General features: G+C 53.0%; 3 protein-coding genes across 12 annotated transcripts in view; 1 reads left to right on the top strand and 2 right to left on the bottom strand.

Moving 5' to 3' along the window:
* Positions 1-7,005, bottom strand: part of HTT (huntingtin) — a 140,015-nt gene extending 133,010 nt beyond the window's left edge. For both annotated transcript variants that reach the window (XM_032395577.1, XM_032395579.1), the window contains exon 1: positions 6,628-7,005. In XM_032395577.1, coding sequence (XP_032251468.1) covers positions 6,628-6,839 — 212 coding nt within the window. In that variant the 5' untranslated portion in view covers positions 6,840-7,005. The remainder of the gene's footprint in view (positions 1-6,627) is intronic.
* MFSD10 (major facilitator superfamily domain containing 10) overlaps positions 1-17,012 on the top strand; it is a 631,579-nt gene that overhangs the window by 498,470 nt on the left and 116,097 nt on the right. The gene's annotated exons all lie outside the window — the stretch shown is intronic.
* GRK4 (G protein-coupled receptor kinase 4) overlaps positions 12,284-17,012 on the bottom strand; it is a 94,242-nt gene continuing 89,513 nt past the window's right edge. For 7 of the 9 annotated variants that reach the window (XM_032395607.1, XM_032395606.1, XM_032395599.1 and 4 more), the window contains 3 exons: positions 16,017-16,154; positions 15,503-15,646; positions 12,284-14,519 (listed from right to left, as the gene is read on the bottom strand). In XM_032395607.1, the coding sequence (XP_032251498.1) occupies positions 14,466-14,519; positions 15,503-15,646; positions 16,017-16,154 (336 nt within the window). In that variant the 3' untranslated portion in view covers positions 12,284-14,465. The remainder of the gene's footprint in view (positions 14,520-15,502; positions 15,647-16,016; positions 16,155-17,012) is intronic. The other 2 variants (XM_032395600.1, XM_032395605.1) reach the window with 1 other exon arrangement.

The raw sequence follows: 17,012 nt of genomic DNA, 5'->3' as shown, positions 1-17,012 counted from the left end.
GTCCCCACTTAAGTCCCCATTCCCACTGGGAGCTCTTCAAGCCCACTGTGGCTCATGTGTCAGGGTTACAACCCACTTTGGGGCTAGACAAATGCTCGATGGCCCTGGGACAGAGAAGTGACATAGCCTCAGCTATCCCTGGACATACACAAACAGCCCAAGTCTTCCCTCCCAAACGCTGACAGTGTTGTTCACAGAACCTGACCATCTACAGCGGGGCTTTTCAAGCTTTTAGTGTGCACACAGATTGCTCACAGAACTTGTCAAAATGCAGACTCTGATTCGGTACATCTCAGGTTGGGGAAAGAATCTGTACTCCTTATACGCTCACAATGACAGCAAACTGCTGGCCTGAGACCACACTTTGAGCAGCAAGGATCTACAGGAGATCGTATCTCTAACACATATTCTAGCACCCGAGCTGATTCAATTCAGCACATTGACCAGTGTCTTATACGGTGTTTTATTTTTTCCTTCTTGTCTGAATAAGACCAAATGTCTTGAGGGTGGACCAATCCAAGGTCAGATGGCTGGCTCACTTTCAGGAACTAGAGCTAACAGGGGTGGGGACTCTCTTAGGTGGAGAGAATATGTCAGCAGTCCATTTGAAAGTCAGGACAATGTGAAACCTCTGCCTTTACAGTTCCAAGTCCTTTTTTTAAAAAAAATTATTGTCCATGTATGAACTGTCACTGAATTATACACTTTAAAATGGTTCATTTTATGTTATGTGAATTTCACCTCCAAATAAATAAGAAATTCTACACTGTTATACAGCGATTAAGAAGAATTTTATATATATATATATATATACACCGCTATGGAACATATATGATATATAGCGGAATATCTATGATATACTGCTCTTTGAGAAATACAGGGCGATCTCAGTCATGCAAACAAAAACTGAGACACATTTAAATGCCTGAATATGCTTAAAAAATCAGAGAAGACAAGATAAGTTTAATAATTGTTATTTTTAGGGAATGAGACTAGGATAGATCTTCTGTGCTGTTTGAAAATGTTTTACGATATATATGTGTAACTTTTATAATTTTTTAAACTAGTTATTGGAAAGTAACCAGAAAAGAAATGCTTCACAAAAGTGGTCCAATCATATTTAATCTAGGAATGGGCAAGCTACAGCCTGCCTATTTTGGGCTGGTTGGCAAGCTAAGAAGTGTTTTCACATCTTTAAATGGTTGAAGATGATAATAATAATAATAATAGCTCGTGACATATGAAAATTACATGAAATTCAAATTTCAATGTCACCAATAAAGTGTTACTGGAACACAGCCACACTCATCCGTTTACATACTGCCTCCGGCTGCTTTAATTCCACCACGGAGGTGAGCAGCTGTGACAGAGACACTGTGCCCACAAAGCCCAAAAACGGCCCCTCTCTGACACTTTACATAAAAACTTTGCCAATGTTCATAAATCTGAAGACTTAACATTGTTAAGGTGCCAATACTCCCCAAATCGATCTACAGATTCAAGGCCATCCCTATCAGAATCCTAGCTGGCTTCTTTGTGCATCTGACAATCTGATCTGACAACCATATAGACACAAACAGGGCCTAGGATAGCCAAAACGATCTTAAAAAAGAACAAAGTTGGAGGACTCAAATTTCATGATTTGAAATTGTGATTAAAAAAAAAACTATAGTAATCAAGACTGTATAGTATTGGTACAGGATAGACATTTAGACCAATTAAAAGTCCAGGAGAATCAAAAACTAATGATGTAATGTATGGTGATTAACATAATAAAATTTAAAAAATAAAAAAAATAAAAAGTCCAGGGGCACCTGGGTGACTCAGTCAGTTAAGCATCTGACTTCAGCTCAGGTCATGATCCTGGGGTCCTGGATCAAGCCCCGCGACCTGGCTCTGCGCTCAGTGGGAGCCTGCTTCTCCCTCTGCCCCTCACCCTGCTCGTGCTCACTCTCTCTCAAATAAATTAATAAAATCTTTAAAAATAAATAAATAAAAGTTAAAAAAATAAAATAACGCGATGCTCGAGGCACCTGGGTGGCTCAGTTGGTTAAGCATCTGACTTTGGCTCAGGTCATGATCCCAGGGTCCTGAAGTCGAGCCCCACATCGGGCTCCCTGCTAAGCGGGGAGCCAGCTTCTCCCTCTCCTTCTGCTGCTCTCCCTGCTTGTGCTCTCTTGCTCACTCTCTCTCTCTCTCTCTGTCAAATAAATAAATAAAATCTTAAAAAAAAAAAGAATTGAAAGTCCAGAAATAAATCCATACATTTATGGGCTATTAATTTTTAACAAGGGTGCCAATACATTCAACGGGGAAAGAAGAATCTTTTCAATAAATGGTGCTGGGACAACTGGACATCCACACGCAAAAGAATGAAGAAGGACCCTTACCTTACACCATATATAAAAATTAACTCAAAATGGATCAGATGTAAATGTAAAACTCTAAAATTCTTAGAAGAAAACACAGGAATAATACATCTCTGTGACCTTGAATTAGGCAACAGTTTCATAGATATGACACCTAAAAGCACAGCAACCAAAGACAAAGTAGAAAACTGGACTTCATCAAAATTGAAAACTTTTGTGCTTTCAAAGGACACTACCAAGAAAATGAAGAGACAATCCACAGAAAGGAAGAATGTTTTAAAAATCATGTATCTGATAAGGGTCTAGTCCAGAATATATAAAAAATTGTTTCAAGGGCGCCTGGGTGGCTCAGTTGGTTAAGCGACTGCCTTCGGCTCAGGTCATGATCCTGGAGTCCCGGGATCGAGTCCCGCATTGGGCTACCTGCTCAGCAGGGAGTCTGCTTCTCCCTCTCCCACTCCCCCCTCTTGTGCTCTTTCTCTCTCTCACTTTCTCTCTCAAATAAATAAAATCTTTAAAAAAAAAAAAATTGTTTCAATTCCACAATAAAAAAACAAGTAACTCAACTTTAAAAAATGGGAAACAATGAGGACAAGGGCTTATAAACTAAGTATAAGAAAGACTGGGGCACCTGGGTGGCTCAGTCAGTAGAGTGAGTGACTCTTGATCTTGGGGTCCTGAGTTTGAGCCCCACGTTGGGTGTAGGGAAGGGGAGGAAGGGGGGGGAAGGGAGAGAGAAGAAAGGAAGTTAGAAAGGAAGGGGCCAGGTCCCTCATCTCGTTGTTCAGCCTCCTCACACGGACTCCAGCTGTCTTAGAATGAACTCTCACCTGTTTGAGCTACTGCAGCAGGGTTTCCCATTATTTGCAGCTGAATATATCCTGACTGAGAACAGCAACCTCAGCTAAATCACCTCACACCCGGCAGAGAGGAACAAGTCCTGTCGGTTCTACCTTCAGTCACTTTCACCTTGCCCCTGCAGCATCACGACAGCATCCACCCCCATCTCTCACCGGACCACTTTAACAGCTTCTAACTGGCTTCCTGCTTCCGCCTCTGCTCCCCTTCACTCCGTTCTCAACCAGCATTCACTGTAAAATGGAACTCATATCCTGCCACTCCTCCCACCAAACCCTGCAATGACTTCCCACAGCACCTAGAATAAATGCCCATGTCTTTAATCCACCTACAAGGGAGGGCCGACTCATCTGCTGTGGCGCTCCGCTCCCTCTCCGAGACCACCCCCTACTAAGAGTCTCCGTCTCACTAGTTCAACCAACCAAACCGACCTCCTTGGTATTCCTCAAACAGGGGGCCTTTGGACCTCTTCCCCTGCCTGGAATGCCCCTCCTCCATACACCTTCACAGCTCTATCTCTGAGCCTCTCCAGGTATTTACTCAAAAGCCACAGTCTCAACGGCCCTTCCCTGGACACCCTATCTAAGACGTCAACACCTTGTCAACGCTGACATTTCCTAGTTCCTTCCCCTGCTTTGCTATTCCTCCTTCATTTATCACTCTCTACCATACCCTGTATTTTGCTTATCCACCTGGTTTATTGTCTATGTCCCTCACTGAAATGAAAACTTGACGAGGGCGGAGCTTTAACTGTTGACCGCTGCAGCCCTGCAGCTATTACCACAGAGGCATACATTAGATGTTCAGTAAATATTTACCGATGAACGAAGAATTAAAGTCAGGGGAAACCACGTGGGAATCTGATGGACAGTAAGAAAGTACCAAACGCAAATGTCACGGCCCCATAATTACAGTTAGGACCGTCCCCCGCTCCGGCATCCCCCTGCATGCCAGCCCTGCTGAGACTGGAGCCGGTCCGGCCCAGCACCCCTGCATCCTACGTGCTGAGCACCGAGCAGGCACTCAGCTACTTCAACTGAAGCCCACGCGTGGCTGAGACACTACAGCGCCCCCAACAGCGGAGGACCATAAAAATAGAACAGACACTTTCTAAATGGTTTCTGGACAATCCTACTTTGGCGAATGGACTTTTCAGCTGAAGCGCCTCAACAAAAATGCCAAGATCCAAACTTCTAAGCAGAGTTTGTTACTCAAAATTAATGAATACCTGCTTTCTCAACAGCAAAGTTCCAACAAATATGATATTTATGCATTTTATTTAAAATAACTACAATTAGACCAATGTAGTTGATTTCAGAGCGTGCTAAGAAACTTTAGAAGTTACTATTCTGAAATACTTCTGTTTTAAATAACTTAAAATCCATCTTCATATGTGCATGGCTTATATCTGTAAGGATACACAAGGAAAAGTATAATAGCTTGCCTCTGGGAATAGAGGTACTCAGGAAAAAGGAGTGGGAGAGAGACATTTTAATTATTACCTTTTTGTAATTTTAGAGTTTGCATCATGTGAGTGCACTACTTACACGAAAATAATAGATCACACTTTTAAAATAAGTCAATCACACAATACCTTAAAATAAAGTAATAAAACAACATCTACCTACTTTTGTCAAGGCAGCTTTAGAAAGAAACCTCTTTGTACCCATATTTTGAAGATAAGCAAATTCAGGTTCGTCAAATCAGCATAAGAAACAGATGGCAGATTTTGACTGACCCAGTGTTTGAACAAGCCCACGGACAGTGACAGCGGTAAGGTCCCTCTTCCTACCGGAGCCCTGCTTAGCGCCTCCTGTTACACAAGGTCCAGGCAATGTGTGAACTTGCATGGCATCTACCTCCTGGAGAAGCACTACAAGAAAAGTCTGCAATGAATTATGATTATAAATTACTTGCCGTAGAAATAAGTCAAATTGTTTTTAAAAAATGTTTTATTCTTGGGCGCCTGGGTGGCTCAGTCGTTAAGCATCTGCCTTCGGCTCAGGTCATGATCCCGGGGTCCTGGGATCGAGCCCCGCATCGGGCTCCCTGCTCAGCGGGGAGCCTGCTTCTCCCTCTCCCTCTGCCTGCCACTCCCCTCTGTTTGTGCTCTCTCTCACCATATCTCTCTCTCAAATAAATAAAATCTTCAAAAAAAAGTTTTTCTCTATGCATCCAAGAAGGTTTTTCACCTATTAAAATAAAAATTAATTTTTTTCTAAAATTTTATCCTAACAGATAAGTCAACATTACTCCTGGAATCCTCATTTTCTAATTAACTCTCAGGACGCAGCAAGGATCACGTCAGAAACATAACGAGTAAAATAACATTACTAAAAATGAGAGGAAGCTCCTTAAAGGGGCTGCCCCTTGAAAACTGTCCTCATGAAATGCCACCGTGTGCACATCCTGATGGAAACGCAACGCCCGAGGGGGCAGGCCTCACGGAGACTCTGGGGGGAAGCACTTGGGTTCTGCGGGGAGGCACGGTCTCCAAGCACAAGCAGCAGAGACCCCCAGCTCTGCGACAGCAGCAGGACGCGTCCACAGAAGGAAACGAGCCGCCCGCGGGGAGCGCAGGCGGCGGGACCGCAGCGCTGGGGTAATAACGCACAGCCTTCATCCCGCAGCAATCAACCTTCCCTCGACAGCGGCTTGTGTTCATGTCCAGCTGAAAACCGGCAAGAAACTTCAGCCGACTCCTCACAGCCGAGTCAATTTTACTACTTCTCACTTAATCCTGGCCTCCTAGGCAGCTCCCACTTCCTTGGCACCACAGCTCGCGGTCTGCAGACCAGCCTGAGCTCAGACAAGCGCGTCTCCGCCTGACGTACCCGCGCGATCCCCGAGCGAACCCACGTGCCTCGAGAACGCGGGAAGACAGCGTGAGGCACAGGCCGTGTCGAGAGCCCCCCGGGACCGCACTCCCGCGGCCTCCCCCCCGCGGCGGCCTAACGGCATGACGTCATCACTCTCCCCCCACCGCTGCGGCTCCCGTGCTCGCCGCGAATGTCCTGTGCCCCACGCTCCTCCCTCTCAGGGACGACGAGACGGAAGGGAAGTGGCGGTCTCGGCCCCTCCGAGTTCTGCTCACAGCACAGCCCGCTTCTGGCAAATACAAAGCAGCAAGTTCCTCCCCTAACTTCGCACGCCGGGGAAGGCAGAGGACTGGGGCCGTGCCCGCCGCGGTGCCCTCAGGGGAGGCCGGCGACGCCGTGCCCGCCTGCGGAGCGGCGCAGACCCACGCCGGGGGACCCGGGCACGGCCACGGGACGCGGTCTCGCCGCGGGAAGGGCGACAGTGCGCGCCCTGAGTTCGGGGCGCCGCGGGGCCGGGGTGTGCAGGGGCGCCGCCGCCCCCGGCCGTCGCTGGGCCGGGAGCTGCAACGGGCCGTACTCACGGTCGGTGCAGTGGCTCCTCGGCCACGGCCGGGCCGGGGGGCGGCGGGGGCGGCGGGGGCTGCGGCGGCTGCGGCTGAGGCAGCGGCGGCTGCGCCTGCGGCAGCGCCTGAGGAGGCTGAGGCGGCGGCGGAGGCTGCTGCTGCTGCTGCTGTTGCTGCTGGAAGGACTTGAGGGATTCGAAGGCCTTCATCAGCTTTTCTAGGGTCGCCATGGCGACCTCCCGCCCCGCAGGGACAGCCCCCCGAGCCCTCGAGCCGACCCGCGGCGCCGCTCAGCAGCGCGGCAATGAATGGGACTCGAGGCCGCGTACAGGAGCGGAACCGAGGCACCCGGCCATCTTGGACCCGTCCCGGCAGCCCCCGCGGCCGTGCGTCCCTCGACGCTGCGCCGGCGGGGCGGGGCCGGGCCGGGCCAGCGGGATTGACAGCCAGTGGCCGCCACCTCTGCCAATGGCCGGCCGAGGCGCCGACCCAACCCCCGCCCCCGCCGGCTGGCCTCCCAGGGCAGCCGCACGGCTGAGATCACAGCACCACTCTCGGGTGGGGGCGGGCCGGGGGCGGGCCGGGGCGGGGTAAGGGGCGGGGCGCGGCCGGGCGGAGGACCGGGGCGGGGCAGGGGTGCAGCGGAAGGGGCGGGGAGCGGCGGGGTAGAGGGCGGAGCGGAGGGTGGGAAGCGGGGCAGGGGGGTGCGGCGAGGAAAACACCTGCGGCGGGAGGGGATGGGCAGAGGACGGGGACCCGGCAGAGGGCAAGGCTGGAGGGGCGGGGCGCGGCGGGGCAGAGAACTGGGTGGAGGGTGGGGGCGGGGCAAGGGGCGGGGCAGAAGGGGGCGGGGCGCGGCGGGGAAGCACCTGCCCCGGGAGGGGAGGGGCGGGGCAGAGGGCGGGGGCGCGGTGCGTCAGGGAAGGTCCCCCTGCGCTGGGACCCCTGTCGCCGCGGCCTGGGGCCGCAGGGAGGACGGGCGGTGGGCTGGGAGCCGGAGACCCCCAGCGAGGCGCGGGCTGAGGGAGGGGCTCACCCGGACCGCCGGGCCCTCCCTGCGGGGAGGAAAGGCGGAGTGCGTGCTCCGGCCCAGCCCCGGAGTGCCGGTCGGGGAGGAGGGGAGCCCAGGCGCCGCCCCTGGCTGAGTCATCCGCCGGAGGGGGAGCGGAGGGCAAGGGAGGGCCTAGGGCAGGCACGGGGGCAAAAACCGGCCGGGTCAGTGCCTGCTGCCCGCAGGGGCCGTGGCTGGGGCAACGAGAAGCAGCTTTGACCCCAGAGGCGCCACCCACAGGAATGACTGCCCGACCCTAACGGGTCCCCTTCAAGGAGAGGACCCCCGTTCCAGAGGTCTGTAGGGCACCTCGTGCTTAGGGTGGGCAGGCCCGGGAGAAGGGTCCTGGGCTCCAGAGCTTCACCCCTGGAGGGGAGGTCGGTGAGCCAGCAGAGGACCACAGACGACAGTCGGGCATCGAGGGGCAGCCGTCCCGCCCGCCTGGCAGGGAGAGGGTTGGCCCCAGAGAGAGCTGCCGGAGGTGGGGGGGTGCAGGTGATGCACGCAGTATGCATCTTCCGGATCCCACTCAGGGCAGCGCCCTCCTCCGGGCCCATAAGCCACAACTCCACCTTCTCTCGCCGTGGTCCGTTGTCCCAAGCGGTGGGATAAAGGGAAGCCCAGCAGCAGCACAGAAGCATTGTCCCTGAGGGGATAGCGACCGGGCTCCCTTCGGGGAGGCGACATCAGAGAACTGCCACCAGCCTCGAGGTCCCAGTTCCCTGATGCCTCAGGCACAGCAGCCCACAATGGCCGGGCTCCAGGCTGTCAGGGGCTGTGGTCCGCAGACCCCCCGGTGACCCCCTCCTGATAATGATGCTATTCATGCCCTCGAATAGTCCCCTCGCCTTGAGTGTGGCCTGATCCTGGTCCCTTGCTGTAACCAACTAAATAAGGCCAAAGTGGCGCTCCTGGGATCAGGTTACAAAAGCTGGAGTCTTCCGTCTTGCTGGCTGTTACTCTCTGGGCCTGTCCACGTTCATGAAGCAAGCTGCTGTGTCTGTGTTCCAGGGCCACGTGGCTCACGGTCAGTGAGAAGCGGGGGGCTTGCAGTCCAAAGCCCACAGAGAATGGATTCCTGCCAATACCGCGTGTGCGTGGAAGTGGGTCCTTGCCTGGTCAGGCTTCCAGGTGAGGGGCGGCTTGTACCTGATTGCAGGCTTTGCGTGAGGCTGTGCCCGCACTCCTGACCCACGTCGGCCGCGCAGTGCTGCGCGTTGATAAGCCGGGAGATGGCTGGTTACACAGCAAAAGGTAAGTTTGCTGGGGCTGCTTGTAACAAAGCTGCACGGACCGGGCGGCTCAAAGCACAGAGATGTATCCTCTCCCGGTCCTGGAGGCTGGACGTCCGAGATCCAGGCGTGGGCAGGTTGGTTCTCCGGGGCCCTCTCTCCCTGGCCTGTAGACGGCTGTCTTCTCCCTTGTCCTCTCATAGTCTTTGTGTGTGTCTGGGTCCTATAAGGTCACCCACGGGTCATATTGGATTAGAGCCCACTCCGAAGACCTCATTTTATCTTGATCACCTCTGTAAAGGCCCCATCTCCAAATACATAATCCGAGATGCTGGGGGTTAGGACTCAACATATGATTGGGGGGTGCACAATTCGGTCATCACAACAAGTAGTACCCTTGCCCCCTAATGGCCACTCTGGCCTTCAGCAATAGGACGTTTTATCTGGGCACTTTTTCACTTAGTTAAAAGACATTTCCCATCCTTCCTTTTAGCTGGCGGTAGCCACGTGACTCAAAAAGTTCTGGCCAGTGAGATGTAAGCACAAGTGGTGGGTGTTAGTTCTGGAAAGTGTCCTTAGAAGGAAGGGGCACACCTTCTTCCTCCCGCTGCCTGGAATGGGGATATACTGGTTGGCGCTTGAGAAGTCATTTTGGGTCACAAGGGTGAAAAGCCCATCCTGGCAGGACAGAGCTAGGAGCAGCAGGGTGGAGGTGCGGCCCCAGCCTGGCCCGAGGAGCTGTGAGAGAGAAATACAGTTCTGTTGTGTGTAAGCTGCGGTGCTTCGGATCACTGTTTATGCGCTCCTAAGCCAAACTGTAACCAGTCCAGAGAGGCCGAGTCATGAGACCTCATTTGCCCACAACAGCTCGTGGCTGCTTCAGCCAGGGCAGGAGGAAAGTCATCTGCCCAGAACTCACTATAATCCTGACAGGAAATCTTACCAGAGAGCCTGATAGAAAGCGACTGTCACAAATCAGAGCCATTAAAGATGAACACAGCTGGGTGGGCAGTTTCGCCTGGTGTCCCCAAAGCCTTAAAAACAGGCAGAGGTGATTTATATATTAATCCTTGTGTCTTTCTGTATTTTTCAAATCTTCTGCAACAAACCTGTACTATTTGGGGGGGGGGGAAACGTTAAACAATAGGTTTGGGTGGGAAGCTAAAAATGAAAGCCTAGCAACACACTGTGATGATCCTGCACAGGGAGAGAGGGAGATGTTTAAAGCCCCCAACGCCCCCCACAAATGGGGTACACTGCAGCTGGGGGCCACCCACTCTGAATCCCAAAGCAGGTAGGAGCCCGTGGGGCGTGAGGCAGAGCCACAGGGAACAGGGTGAGTGGGCTGCAAGCTCCCAAGGGTGCCTTGGTGGCTCCTGCCCGTCTCCCCTGAAGCTTCTTGCATTTGAGAGTGTCCTTGCTGTGTATTTTAATTCTACATAAGTATACACACGTGGACCGCAGAAAACACAGACACAGTAATTGTTGGTTTGCACACTCAACATTTGTTCAGACTGACTGCATGTTTACCGTTTTTCTTACTCCTCATTCCCTCCTACATCTCCAATCTTCCATCTGGGATCATTTTCTTCTGCCTGGAAAACACCCTATAGAGTTGCTTTTAGTGGGCCTGAAATCTCTGTTTCAGTTTATCTGAAAAAATCTTTACTTTGTCTTCATTCTCAATGGATTTTTGGTTGGGTATAGAATTCAAGGTTGGCAGATAACTTTATGCGGCAGATGAAAGATCTGGACTTCACTGTCTTCTGCTTTTCATTCTGGCTGTTGAGAAGTCCATTGTTGATTTAATGGCCACTCCTCTGAGCGTGATGTGTCTTTTTTGCCCCTCTGTCTGCTTTTAACATCTTCTCGGGGTCTCCGGCTCTCTGTAGTTGCACTGTACCATGTCGGTATGTACGGAGAGACAAGCCTGCCCCTTGGCAGTGACCCTGGGGATCCCAGTCCATCAGTGATGTAGCAGTGGGCTGCCCAGCAGGAAGGGCTCAAAAGGCTGGCTGATACCCGTTCTGGAAGTTCTGGAATGCTCGATCCCTGGTGAAAGATGTCTGGGATCAGGATGTTCTTTTTAGCAGCAAAGCCAGTGCCCAGAGCCGGAAGTCAGCCAGCACCGCATGGCCAGCCAGGGGTTCCCTGTTCCCTTCGAGCCCCCGTAAACACGCGTGATGACCGGGCGCATAGCCCCACACTTCGGCCACATGTGGCTATCAAGCATTTGAACAAAGGTAATGACTGCATTGAGATGTGCTGTTAGGTGTAAAATACACACCAGATTTCAAATACTTAGTACAAAACCGTGACATATCAATATGTGAAGTTCCTCTCCGGGGGGAGAATGGACAGTTGGTGTTTAGTGAGGACAGTGTCAGAATCACAAGATCAGTTCTGGAGACAGACAGTGGGAATGGCTGCACGGCCTCGTGAATGTACTAAGTGCCACTGAACCGGACACTTCACAATGTTAAGAGGGTAAATTTTATGTATATTTTACCACAGGAAAAAAAAAGAAAGAAAAAGAAACACTTTGTTTCTAATGAAACTCTTCACCAAGAGAAAAATCTAGTTTTTGGTAAAACTAACAGGGAACTATTAGACATTTTTGGTTGGAGAGGAAATTTTTAAAAATTTTCAGAAAGGCAATTTGTTCACATGGGTATATAATATATATTCTTTTAAAATGCCCACACATCTTTTTTAGAGTGTAATTGTGCTTTATTTGGGGAAAACAAATAATTTCACAATGCGATGTTTATTTTTATCTTAATACACAGACATGGTTAAAAGAACAAGTCAGACACAGTGCTTATAAAGAAAACAGCTCTGCTGACGACGAGCACGCATTACTCTCCCACAATTACTAACAGATCTTTCCGGCCCACTGCTGCCCATCCCAGGAGAAACACTTGCCAGACAGAGCCACTTTTAATCCCTTTAGCTCTTTCTTACAGGGTTTACTCCAGTTGTTCATACACTTTACTTTTTTTAAAGATTTCATTTATTTATATGAGAGAGAGCAAGAGCAAGAGAGATCACAGAGGGAGTGGGAGAGGGAGAAGCAGGCTTCCCGCTGAGCAAGGAGCCCGATGCGGGGCTAGATCCCAGGACCCCGGGATCATGACCTGAGCCGAAGGCAGATGCTTAAGGACTGAGCCACCCAGGGGCCCCTGTTCATACACTTTAACCAAGGGATTCCCTGCTACAAATCTACCCTAAAAATATTATCACAGGGGCGCCTGGGTGGCTCAGTCGTTAAGCGTCCGCCTTCAGCTCAGGTCATGATCCTGGGGTCCTGGGATCAGACCCCGCATCGGGCTCCCTGCTCGGCGGGAAGCCTGCTTCTCCCTCTCCCACTCCCCCTGCTTGTGTTCTCTCTCTCGCTGTGTCTCTGTCAAATAAATAAAATCTTAAAAAAAAAAAATATTATCACATATGTGCACAAAGATGTAGGTACAGGGCTGTCCATCCCATAGGTGTTTATAATAACAAGGAAGCTGGAAGCAACAATTGTTTGGATTGTTTGATAAATGATGTCCTAAATGTGCAGAAAAGATTGAGACAGATATTAAATGACATGGGAAGAAATAAATAAATACAGATTATATAAATATAGAATAAAATGCTGATAGGGATTATCTTTGGATAGTGGCTATTAAAGATGAATTTTTCATTGTGTACGCTTTAATTTCAAAACTCTCCTTAATAAATATGTGCTTGCTTATAACCAGAGGAGGAAGACAGTGACATATCAATACGTGAAGTTCCTTGTTTGTAAAATCCTTTCCCAAATTCGCTGTCTCAGTCAGGATGCTTCTGTCGGGCATGGGGGCGCTCAACTCAGACTAGCTTAAGCAAAAAAAAAAGGGGGGACAAAGGACTTAACTGGTGTCCAGAGCTGTGCCCCACAGGCACAGACAGCCCTCTGGCTCCCTCCCTGCCAGGGCTTTGCGGGCAGGGGCCCTCCACCCCGTGGTGACCGGGCAGGGACGGGGCAGACAAGCGCACCACTGCCCCTATGTCCACACTGATAACAGAAGGTCTGAAAGGTCTCAGAATATAAGCAGGTTGTAGGAATAAAGGTGATTCTATTTTCTTTAAACCGTCCTGCATCGTTGACGACGAGCACGCATTACTCTCCCACAATTACTAACAGATCTACTGAGCGGGAAGCACGTACCAAACGCTCTACTAAACGCTTTACGAAGGCCTTGGGCCTCCGTCCCCCACTCCCGCTGTCCTCAAACCGAGATGAGGGCCCCAATCTGAAGAGAAGCCATCCCTCAATTAAAGGCCCGGGACCCCAAGGTCACTCCTCCCTCTCCCCACCCGGAGACAGAGCAAGCTGAGGAGCAGCCTCCGCTGGTCTCGCAGGACGCGGCCAGGGTGCTTTCCTCGAAGCGCAACCCCAACACTGCTGTGTTCCAGACGGCCATGAACACGCATGCACACGTCACCGGCACTCCCAGAAGTGCCGTCTGGGTTCAGGTGCCTGGGGACACACGGCTGCAGGACAGCAACACTGAACCCGGGCACGCAGCTGACCCGGCTCACTGTCCTGCACACAGCCATGTGGCGGGGTCTCCGGATCCAGACCAAGTCCTTGCTGTTTGGTGAGAGTCACAGAGGCCTGGCCCCTGGCTTCTCACCCAGCCCCCGCTGTAGGCCTCGCACGTGCAGATAGGGGAGGAAGCCCCGCTTCCGTGCCTCAGGGCCACCTCCCCCCAGAATCTGCATGCCCCTCCATGGTCTTCACAAGGCCTGTGGGCGCCAGCTCCCCTCCCCAGGCAACAGAGCCCACGTTCCCACCACGGGGAAGGGGCCACCTTCCTCTTGGGGCAGTCCTGGCAGGGGGAAGGGTTACTGACCCTGGAATCCTGGCATCCCTTAGCCTGTGTGGGAAGTGAGCTCCTAAACTGCTAAGCGTGGAGGGGGCTTGTTGCCCACGGCCCAAGCACAGGCCTCTCCCAGACCCCCTTCCCCTGTGCTTCAGGCCCGGAGGCACCGCACAGTCCCGGAGACTCCCAGGCTGCCGGAGTTGGGGAAGCAGCGCCGAAGGCCAAGCCCTGGCCCAGGGTCCTGCCCACACCCTCTTTCCGCGCGTGCACAGGAACATGCACTCCTCACACAGGAGAATCTTGGCAAGTGAGCGGATGTCAGTGTGGATGCAAACAGGCAAAGACTTTCTGGGGAAAGGGGGCCCCCCTGCCTCCCACCTCGGTGGGCACCAGAGGACACTCTGGGGTGAGGAAAAGACCCTTGGCTCTGGACACTGTTGGGCTGATGTCCACGCCCACTCTTCCCCCGTCTCTGTGGGCACACGTGGGGCTTGGGCCCCCGCCACAAGATGTCCACACGGGGCTTCTGGGCATTGGGACGGTCCTCAGGTGCCTTTTTCTTCAACCCAGCTTTGGTGAACACACGATTCAGGTATGAATATAGAGACATCTGCAGACGCACGGCTCGTGTTAAGCTGTGTCACGTGTTTATTGCGGCTCAGGGACGGGATGGAACGCTGAGCACGGGCTCCTCGGCGCTGGGTCAGGCTCTGCAGTGAGTGGTCACAGATGTGCGGGCAACTCTTCCTTCTCGCTGGGGCCTCCGCTAATGCAGCCCTGCAACACGGCAGAGCGGCGGGGTCAGTCACTTACCTAACGCAGCCCACTCCACTCTCCTGTGGTGGACGCAAGAGTTTACAACCACAGGACAGGGGCGCTGACGTTAAGGCTGAGTTCCACACTTCTTCTCATGGTACGGAGGATGCTCAGTTCACACACACACACAGCGTCTCAGATTCGCTTTCTTTGTTGCACACTCAATACAATCGCATGACCCGAGCTGAGCACTGCAAGGGAATGCGGCTGGGCTCCCCCTGCGGGGTGGGCCGGCGTGCGGAGCGTGTCCAGGCAGGACTTCCTGCACAGACAGACCGGCTGCCCGGGAGACCCACGGCGCTCACTCACGCCTGGCCCCGGTTCTCCGAGGAAGTGTGGTCCTGGTGGACATGCCCCAACAGACCTTTCCCGCCTAAGGCTTGTTTTTCCTACTGAACAAAGATGGACTCGAATGTTAGTGGACAACCTCTGAATAAAGCCTTTGAGAATGGACAGGGTATGAAGCAGGGCGATGCACTAGTCCAAGGAGAAAAACTTGACTAGGAAAAACATTCTACGCATCATGCCACCCCAGGAGGCTCTCGGCACCACTCTTGTACGTCCTGTGTGAGAGCAGCCCGCGAGGGAGCCGCGGCCAAGTCGGAGCTACATGACGTGGTTGCTCCACGACCGGTCTACACGACACTCGGTTCTGAGCAAGCTCGCGGGCCTCCTTGCTGAAGGACGGGTCTGTGGCTGCGTGTCGGCGAGCCTGTTTGCCCTCGTGCATCAGAACAGAGCCTTCGTACCAACAGCAAACGACATAGTGAGGATTTTTCTGGTGGGGCTCAAATCACACCATAGGGCTAGAGCTCTTAAATTATGTGAAATATCTTAATAAGAAATCTGAGAAAAGAAAGTTTCTTACCTTGGTGAAATATTTCTTTTCTTTTAACACATCCCATTAAAAAAAAAAAAAACCAACATAACAAAATGCTTGTTACCCTTACTCCTCTCCTGAAGAGTCTGTAGAAGAAGCCTCTCTTCGGTTTGGGAACTGGGTGATACGTTTTCTCTTCTATATTCAACACCGTGTGTTCTTCAGGCTCTTCTTCATTGATGTCCTTAAAACAACCCGATTCGATCATCTGCGTCCACACAAGAGCAGGACAGAGAAGGGGAGAGACACTGCGAGGTCAGTCAGCCATTTCCCGCCCGACACCCAGCTCAGCAGGCGGGGGCCACTCCCTCCCCATGCTTGGGGGAGGGAACACAGCCTCCTCCCCCTCCCTCTGAGTGCACCCCCAGAGCAGGTAAGGACCGGGCACCGGCCAGGCCCACTCTGAAAGTGGGACCCGGGATGGTGAACTGTCCCCCTCCTGTGCAGGGACCGGAGCAGCTGCCTTGCCTAATCTTACCGCCAAACACACACACACGCACACACACACGCACACACACACACGCACGCACACACAATTGTCTCCTCCCGGCGCGGTACCCAGGATAAACCGGCAGTACCTCGTTCTGCCAGGGGATGGAGACACAGCCCGTAGCGAACTGGCTGTAGAACGTGTCATCGGTAGTGTCCAGGTGGACTCCTCGCACCGTGGAGAACTGCTCGATATCCACGACGTCCTTACAGTAAATGGCCTGTGGCTGTGCACCACCAACAAAGAGGCGTTGGCCTCTGGGAGGACTGGAGTCGTTCCTAGTCTCCTTAATTACTAAGAACGCAGCGCATGTGAAACCGATGCGTTCACACCGTATTTGAGGCCTTTCCCTCCCTCTCGGGAGCTCTCCTCGGTCACAAACCCCGTGGACTCCCTCTGGTCCGCAAGCCCCCCGAGGCCCCCACCTTTCCCTTTCCTGCAGTGGGAAATGGGTGACAGGCCGGGGCAGGATGAAGGGCCATGGGACCCTTGGCCTCCTTCACGTGAAGCGCCCCACACAAAGTCTAAGTGAACGAGGGCAGGTCCCGCTTCTCGACCTCCTGTCAGAGCTCCTCTAGTGGCCTCCAGCCGCCCCTCCTCTGGGACAGGAGCCCTGGCTGAGCTGCCCTCAGCAGCAAGCCAGCAGGGCGCACCCGAGCCTGGGCCGCGGCCCCCTCCAGCCCAGCCGCCCGAGCTCCTGGAAACGGGGAACAAAACGCACCAGAGTCCAGCTACCAGCCAAACCGTGGTCATGCAAGAGGCACCTGGCAGTTTTGAGAAACGCCCTGGCCGCGTGCGGGAACCTGCACGATCCAAGGAGGGACATCCCGTAGGCCGCTGGTCAGCACACCTCAGAGCAGCCGCTACCCGTTCAGTCCCCACACAGCAGGGCCATGGAAGCAAGTGGGGGCCCCACTCAGGAGACAGTCCAGGGCAAGGCTGGGGAGGCCTGAGCCCAGGCTGAAGGCCCAGAACCCCATCCTGCCCCCTGACCCGTTACCACGGGACTCCCCTGTCAGCGGGCCCCACGGTCCCTCTGGTCACATTCAGTAGAATACCCAGAATGTCAGCCCCAGAGCCCCGA

The sequence above is a fragment of the Phoca vitulina genome, unplaced genomic scaffold (genome assembly GCF_004348235.1).
Source record: "Phoca vitulina isolate PV1807 unplaced genomic scaffold, GSC_HSeal_1.0 scaffold85, whole genome shotgun sequence".
NCBI classification, from domain to species: domain Eukaryota; kingdom Metazoa; phylum Chordata; class Mammalia; order Carnivora; family Phocidae; genus Phoca; species Phoca vitulina.
The sequence above is the reverse complement of the archived record's forward strand: the minus strand, read 5'-3'. Positions and strand labels throughout refer to the sequence as shown.